The sequence below is a fragment of the Thermobia domestica genome, chromosome 13 (assembly GCF_964235325.1).
Source record: "Thermobia domestica chromosome 13, izTheDome1.hap1.1, whole genome shotgun sequence".
Taxonomy (NCBI): Eukaryota; Metazoa; Arthropoda; class Insecta; order Zygentoma; family Lepismatidae; genus Thermobia; species Thermobia domestica.
In genome coordinates this window covers 99171012-99179877 of record NC_137466.1, presented here as the reverse complement: position 1 = coordinate 99179877, position 8866 = coordinate 99171012, and the positions used below count along the sequence as shown (strand labels likewise).

Here is an 8866-nt window from a genome sequence, read left to right as displayed (position 1 = left end):
TATTAAAAGTATTTAGCATATACTCTCCAGTGACGGTATGTCTTGAATACTAAAAATGCAGAGGCGGTATGCCTTCGTCATTGAAAAACCAGAGGTGGTATGGCATCCCACCGCATACCGCCTCACTTCCACCACTGTTTATGTTATTTATTTATTGATACAGTGGATTCTCTGTTAAGAAGAAAATGATCATTGTTTGTAATTACTATTACAAATCAATTACTGGCAGTTGTCTTATAAAGAATACAAAACAAGTACATAAGGCTACGATACAGAACGGAGGTGCTTAGTACTAAGTAAAGTAATAAATATGAAGTATGAGTATTTAATCGAATCTTTTATTATTATTTTTATTATTATTATTATTATTATTATTATTATTATTATTATTATTATTATTATTATTATTATTATTATTATTATTATTAAATATAGGATTAACCTTAATTGTGAGGAAGATTGCCAACAACACTGTAAGTAGTTTCTTTTCCTTTTTTCTTTTTCTTTCTTTTCTTTTTCTTTTTGTCTTAACACTATGTTAAAGCTAATTAAGACTTACTTAATATTTTCTATACCTCAGACGAGGTTGACTAATTTAGCAATTTTGTAGACTGGAAGACAATTGGCAGATGGAATTTATTTTGATGCCATTTCAGATTTCGCTGCTCAGAAATTGCGTTAGGCCGCTTAAAAGTCTACATGAAAATTCAAAATTGAAATTTTGTAGGAGAGAAATTTGAAGTTCAATACCTCATGTATAATTCATACTTCTGCTATGTTCGCAACCAAAACGATAACTATGTATTTTGTGGTCTTATATTTTACTATTTACAAAATCATTTTCTAGACTTAAGTCTCTTGGCATCAACCGGTCCTTTGTAAGTACCAGTATTGTAAACTTTGCACCTGTAAGTACAGTGTAAAGGTACTTTGGTGTGCTAAAAAGTAATTAAATTAGTTTAATTAGCTAGTACGCCGACTTTTGTCTTTAGCAAGCAACATTAAAGTTGTAAGTGGGGAGGAAGGAGCAACTCACGACTCCTGGGGACAATAAAATTGCAGTCCACTCCGTGCGCCGATAGAGTACTGTTTTTTGACCTGTTCCTTTGCAAGAAGAGGGAAAATTTTAACCGGAGTTTAAAAGAAACCTCACGTTAACAGAAATTCAATAAGTTTTCAGCATTTTTCTCTAACAATATTAGGGTTGCCATATTACCCGATTTTAGCGGGTACCACCCGACTTTCATTCAGGTCCTATATTCGTCCCCCGCTTAACATATCTTAATCACGAAAAATCACCCGCTTTTTGGGATTGGAGAAAAATCTAATACAACCTTGTTGATAAAGTCTATACGACCTTGTTGTTCTATTCAACGTAAATCGCTACATTTCTGTGTCAATTTCAATTCCGATTAAGTTAAATTTGGACTCGCGCTCAGGCTCAGGCTGTGAGCTATTTGCCCAGTGCGCGTGCGCAGAGCCCTTTGCTAATAAGAGATTTTCTCTAATGCACAGTGTTTTACCTCTCTTATGATAAATATTTAGAGATTATTTTCTGTTTCTTAGGGAAAAAACCGTTTGAACAATATCTGCCATATATCACTTGCTTTTTTTTTTTTTTTTTTTTTTTTTTTGAAAACTTGCCTTTCAGATATCCTCACAATTATCTTATTCTATTACTTACTTAATACTTACTTTACGATACTAGACTCACATTTGTTGAACTTAATAAAACATTAATGGCAAAAACTAAAATTGATTTACTTGAGTCTCGTTAGAAAAATACATTGGAAGTGTCAATTAACAAAAAAAGAAAAAGAAAAAAGAAAAGAGAAAGAAAGTAAGAAGGATCACAGGTCAGTATTTGTAATAACCAACTTCACATGAGTACTTACGGTTTAGAATCTCCCGCTTTTCTAGTTTTAAAATATGACAACCCTAAACAATATGGAGTGATATTTAATTATAAGAAACAAAAGTTGTTATTCAATATCATTTTAATGAAATGAAAACTGAGTGGTTATTTACTTTGCAAAAATATTTATTTTTTCTTTGGAGTTTTAAAATGCCAGTGTAATAATGCAACTTCATACATAGGTTGTTATTCTTCACCATGAAAACGATTTGCAAATAAATATACAAATAATAATTTTCTAAAATATTACTTGCATTTTTATACATATTTTAATACTTTACATAGCATAATAGTCAGTGGCGTATTTACGATTTTGTTTCGGGAGGGGCTTTGCTAACTTTCAGGGGGGCCTTTGCCTGGAAATGTGAAAATTCTGCAAGATATTTCATTTACTTTACTATACTAAGTAAGATTTCGTGGGGGGCTTAAGCCCGGAAGCCACCCCCCTAAATACGCCACTGATAATAGTAATTAATATAATTGTTTTTTAAAATTTCTTATAGTATATAGTGCAATATTAAAATTTGTTATAGTGAAATTGATAGTGCAACAATAAATATAAAAGCAAATTGAAAATAAGCAGATATTGATTAAAGAAAAAAGTTCTAGCAGCTATACACAAAATATGAATTTCGTTTCAGTGATATTTCGTTGGCCGCTCAGTAAACTTGATAGTATAATTTATTTTCAACAATCTATATATATAAAAGAGAACGCACAAATCCTTTGTTACCTCATCACGCTAATACGGCTGAACCAATTTCTTTTATTTTTGGGGGGTTATTAGGATTTGGACCCTAGATGGTTTTTATCATATCACTTTAATTTTTAATTACCAGTGTCTTGAGATAATTGACCATTCAAGTGTCCATAACGTACAAATCCTTTGTTAGTTCATCATAGGTAAAAATAAACGTATTTATATGCAACCCGCATGACCGTGTCACTCGGCGGGTTAACATAAATGACAGGCGATATAATGTTAACATTTACTGCAATCTACTATGGTTTTTATCATATCACTTGAAAGCGAAAACTTCCGGGGTGACCGCAGCGAAGCGGGGCGGGTTAACATAAATGACAGGCGATATAATGTTAACATTTAATGCAATCTTCTATGGTTTTTATCATATCACTTGAAAGCGAAAAAGTAAAAATTATCTAAGTAACAAAGTTTATTGCGTTCCGGGGTGACCGCAGCGAAGCGGGGTGAACGCTGCTAGTTACAAATATAAAAGAAAAAAACATTTTTTGTTATAGTATTTCTCGTTTGTAAATGTATTATCTTAAGTCTTCAAGGTCTCAATTAAAAACTATAACTGTAACCTAATTTCCTCCTTCGAGTATGGTATCTCTTATAAAGAAGTATGTTACCATTACCAAACGATACTTTCTAGCTTTTTTTCCCTTCATCACACAAACAAGTTATCATACGAATTCATCAATTACACTAGTAATTTTTTGTGACGTTTAGACACACAAAGTGTGGTGGTGCGGGTTGAACAAAAAGACTAAGATGTCAAAATGCTTTTTTTTTTATTACCTGTTAATGAGGAAAAGATCTCTTAATTAATTAATGTAAATCCAGAAGGAGTGTTTCATTGTTTGAAATTACGTGTAACTGACAAGATCTATGCTTTTACTCATATTTCTTTGCTAGTTGCATTTAATGAATATCTAACTAACAATCCATACAGGGGCGGCGATTAGAGGGCAAGAGTGAGCAGTTGCCTCCCCCACACTTTTTTAAAATGACCTCTTAGTGTATATAGTTTAATTTGGAAATGTAAAGTTTTTGTAGGTATTATTGGTTCATAGAAAAAATGGTGCCATATAATCTTTGCCATTTGGTGAGTACGTATTGGTTATTTGTCTTTTCGTGGAGTTAAGAAAGCTGCAGGAATTGCGTTTTAATTGCAATTCAAAGCTATTAACATTGCAACTGCGTATTTCTTTAAATGTCGTAGCATGTGGTTGTAGTATTTACTGTCTTTCATTTTCTAAGAATAATAATATACATTTAATGGCATGTGAAAAATTAAAAATATAAGTTGTTCATTAATTACCAGTTTCAATATAACTTCTACAAAACAAGGCTCATTATTCATTTCTATGATTAATATTATCCTTTCTATTTATTTGTTTTGTAAATTTCTTATTAAATACATCTGACCACACAATTTTGCAGGCAGAATTTTAAGATGTTCATGAGCAAGGAATCAAATCTCTTCTTACGCGTTCGTTGTTTAAGATTACAAAGGGCTAGTGCCTAGTTGCGTTGCTCTTGTCAATTTACTTAATAAAATATGAAACACGATATACGGTATTTTAACTGGAAAATATAGTATTCTATTAGTTATACAACCTTTCGTCAAATAAAGTTTTAGAAACAACCAGAAAAACTAACATTGATATACAAATATTTTCTATTCAGATAATGTCTTGCCCCCACTTTTAACGTCCAATCGCCGCCACTGAGTCCATACCTCAATTCTAAGTGAATTTTTACTTATATCTCTTTGTCAAGACCTGCATATAAAACATTTTGTACTGTAACACACATATACGAGGGGTGTTGGGAAAGTCATGTCTAATTACCTCTATTTTCTTTTTTAAGCGAATTAAAGCAACCTGGCTATAAAAGGCAAGCATATTTAAGAAAGTGGACAAAGATTTCAAGGGAAAATGTCAAGCGACCGGGTCACCAGAGCCTCCACAGGGTGCACAAGTTGAGCAAACTCCAGAAAACACTAATTTAGAACAGAGATATGTGGTTCGTTTTTTCTTTCGTAAGGGCATGTGTAAATGAAATTCATCAAAACTTAGTGGAAGTGTATGGCAATGATGCGCTGCAGCATCGACAAGTAATACGATGGATAAGTTTATTTAAATGTGGTAAAACAAACGTCGAAGATGAGCCTAAGAGTGGTCGACCAAAAACAGCAACTTTACCTGAAGTCGTGGAAATTGTACAGAAATTGGTCATGTCCGATCGATCAAAAAAAGATTAGAGAAATAACGGAGGAAGTAAAGATTGATATTCATAGTATTTGGGATATTCCACACGAACACCTTAGGCTCACAAAGGTCTGTTCCAGATGGTTCCGCACAATTTGGACGTTGTGCAGAAGCAAACTTGTGTGAAAATGTGTCAGGAAAATTTGGATTTTATGGAAGGAAATAAATATTTCTACCAGCATGTAGTGACAGGGGATGAAACATAGACTTACTGGTATCACCCACAATCTAAACAAGAGTCCATGCAGTGGAAGTATCAGGGATCACCAACTCAAAAAAAAAAAAAAAAAAAAAAAATCAGGGCAAAGAAACCGGCTGGCAATTTTATGGTAATTGTTTTCTGGGACAGGAAAGACATTATTTTGCACAAAAAAAAAAAAAAAAAAAACACTTGAAGATTTAAGCCGAGCAGTTCAGAATAAACGACGCAAAGGTGCAAATCGTCGCATTTTGCTTCTTCATAATGATGCGTCTGCACATGCATCTCATGTTGCGTAGCCTGCTATCACAGAACAAGGAATGACTCAACTTCTCCATCCACCTACAGTCCTGACTTAGCCCCAAGAGATTATTATCTGTTTCGTCATTTGAAAAAAAAAAATACCTCAGGAAACAGCGATTTTCAAGCAACAAGCAGGTAATGAATGTTGTGATTCAGTTCTTTGACTCCAAGGAAAAATATTTTTATGTTGAAGGTATTGAGTCACTTGGAACCAAATGGAGACGATGTGTAGAACAGGAAGGTGATTACATTGAAAAATGATAACAGTTTTTTTAAAGCTCATTGGTTTTCTTGTTAGCCCGCCATAGACATGACTTTCCCAACATTCCTCGTATTTATATCAAAATATACGGTATTCACATTTATATCAATATATTTATACCAATATATTTGTACAATGTTTATATTATAAAATATTTGTTCTATAACAATATTGACAGTGTTATTTGACTTCAAATTATTAAATTTCTTGCATACCCATTCTTATATTGTGCTTCATTTTGTAACTAGAATCTATTTTGAAATCTCTAAGATTTAATTAAGAACATTTCTAAAACTACAAAAATCACCACCAAAAGAATTTGCCTATAACGTGCACATTTTATATATAGATTACTATGGCTCTACACTAATAGTGTAATACATACAATAATTCGTTCTAGCTTCAGACCAAAAAAAATGACATTTTCTGTACTTCTTATCTTTAATTTCAAATCACATTTTTGTTTTCAAATCATTAATACTCACGCACATTATACAGATTCAATTACGACATTTATTTTTTCACTCCTCCTTGCCCGAAAATACATCGTCATTAGCCATTTTCACTTCTGCAACTACATTCAACAATTGGCCATTCTCATAATTTGGAAATACTTCCATCAATTTTTCTTTCGTAACAACCAGACACTTCTTTAGTTTGATAACATCTGTCCAAGAAGTTGAAGATAACGATAAGACATTATGTTCAAACGTAACTTTATCATCGGCATTTCCTTCTTGATAAATAGTTAACGCTAAAATAAAACAATCTGCATCCTTCTTACTCCCAAGAAGCCATAACCAAACCAGGAAATCTCCCTCAGAAGTTAAATCTTCCACAATTTTGAAGAAAAACAAATCACCGTCCATGCAAATAGAAATCAAAGAGGTATCATTTTCTGGCAAAGGTAGGGTAATATTGACTTTTGGTTTAAAGTATTGAATAAGGGGTCCTTCATGATATTCCTGAATATGCCTTAGAATACCGCACGCTTTAACAAGGCTAGGACATTCTTGTTCGTAAGGACAGTGGTACAAGGAACCGTCTTCTTGTTGAAAATCCTGCTGGTAATAGAAATCATTGTAAATTTTTGAGTTGAGAGATTCGGAAGAACCGTGATAGGATGCTGGTCTTTTGGGAAATGTTGGGACTCCCAGCAATCCTTGGGTGCTTTTATTGGACATAATGGATGGAGTTCGCGAAACTGGTCGGCTATTTGCAGGACTGTCTGTTCGGCATATCTCACTGGTGGAAAAAGATTTTGCCTTCAAATTTGTGGATAAATCAAGTTCGTTAATAAATTCATTGGAAACTGGTCGAGGAAGGGATGATAATGTAACATTTGTAGACAAATTTTCAACTGACGAAGATTTACCCATGATTCTTGTTAGAAATTTATTCTTTGGAGGTGTTATTGCTATGTGAAAACCATTTGAACTCTTTTGATTACCATTGTCCACTGTCTTCGGTATTGGAGTTGTTGTTGATTGTTTCTTCTTGCCAAACAGCTTTTCCCTTAATTTTGTCTTCTTGATCTCTTCTTGTTCTTCCTTTAAGTTGAACGCTTCCGTCATCGATTGAAAAATTTTGTCTGCCAAAAGACTGCGACCTCTAGAAAAACGAACACGACAAATTGGGCACCGTTCAGTACGTACGCGACACTTGATACATATCAAATGGCCGTTCCCACACTGATGAGCTGGAGGAGGAATTGTATCCAAACAAACTGGGCACTCAAGGACAGACAAAATGCACCTCAGGCAAGCTGAAAGTCTTTCCAAATTTGCTGGCATTGGTCCGCAACAGAGGTCCTAAAATAACAAAAAAAAAAGTTTTAATTCAATTTCAACATAGATAACATACAAAGCACGGTAGTTAATATTGTATTAAATATTTATTCTTTAAAATACGTGAACAACATAGCTAAATCAAAGTGTTTAGAGTAGCAATGTGTAGGTAGAAACTTTCTTATTTTATTATTTTTTCCTGATTATATTCCTAAACTAACCTGTATCCAGGGCCGGATTTAGCATTTTGGCGCCCCTAGGCCCAATAATTTTTTCCGCCCCCTAGTCTGGTTAAAGTTACTTTCCTAAAAACCTTTATTAAAAAATTATATCAGGCCTATATGTTAATTCCTTAAACACCACTCCACGATGCAATTTTATCATTGCAAGTTTTTGAGGAATTTACTTGGTTCTGGGCTTAACAAAATACCGTTAATGTATTAATAAAGGATTGGTGAATAACTTTGGTTTTGATCAATTTAGCCATTTGGGCAAATAAGTAAAAAAAAATAAATAAATAAATAAATAAATAAATAAATAAAGAATGCTTTATTAGCCTGATTTTTTTAATCAATTCAAAAAATATGTTGTTATGGCTATTTATTTTTATTTCTAGATATTTTTTATTTTTTTCTCTCGGCCATGCGCCCCTGGGAGCTTGCGCCCATAGGCCCGGGCCTACCGGGCCTATTGGGAAATCCGGCCCTGCCTTTATCGTATACGAGCTGTATAAGTAACTTACAGTATTTATTCATGTCAAGTGATTAGGAGACACTACACACTATAAATAAATAACAACAGCACATGCGCTGTTCCCTTCAGGTACGCTGTTCTACAGTATTACAGTATGTCAAGGCAGTGTTCGTAGGTTTCCTTAAGAAAATTTCACTCGACTGAGACAAAATGTTTCCCTTTTCTTATCAAATTTTCCCTAGTTTGTTCAGTGTTCAATGATAAAAGTTATGTGATAAGATTAATTTAGCTACATTAAAGTAAGTGCCACTCATATTTGTTTTATTAATTTTTGCTTTTTTTTTTTTTTTTTTTTTTTTTTTACATTTTCTTCCACTTTAAAAAAATACACACAAATAAACCTATACAACAATAGGTGCAAAATTATGCTACTTTGAACAGACACACACAAATTATGCTATTGTATCGCTTCATTTCTGTAGAACAAAGAAAAATTTAAACATTTATTTTGGTCAATCAGTCAGCGCGAGAATGTTCCTGGATTTTCACGTTTTATCGAAAAATTCCCTTTTTTCCCTATTTGCTAAATTTACCTATGAAATTTCTCTAGATTTGGGAAATTTTCCTCAAACTACGAAGATTGTGTCTATGTAGCCTTTTACTTAATCTTCCCGTAAGTAAACCATAAT

At 33.2% G+C, this 8866-nt stretch overlaps 1 protein-coding gene across 1 annotated transcript in view; it reads right to left on the bottom strand.

Annotated features, from left to right (window-relative positions):
- Window positions 1-2407: 2407 nt before the first annotated feature.
- LOC145668383 (uncharacterized) overlaps window positions 2408-8866 on the bottom strand; it is a 58999-nt gene continuing 52540 nt past the window's right edge. Inside the window, exon 2 of the mRNA XM_081736172.1 lies at window positions 2408-7508. Coding sequence (XP_081592298.1) covers window positions 6219-7508 — 1290 coding nt within the window. The 3' untranslated portion in view covers window positions 2408-6218. The remainder of the gene's footprint in view (window positions 7509-8866) is intronic.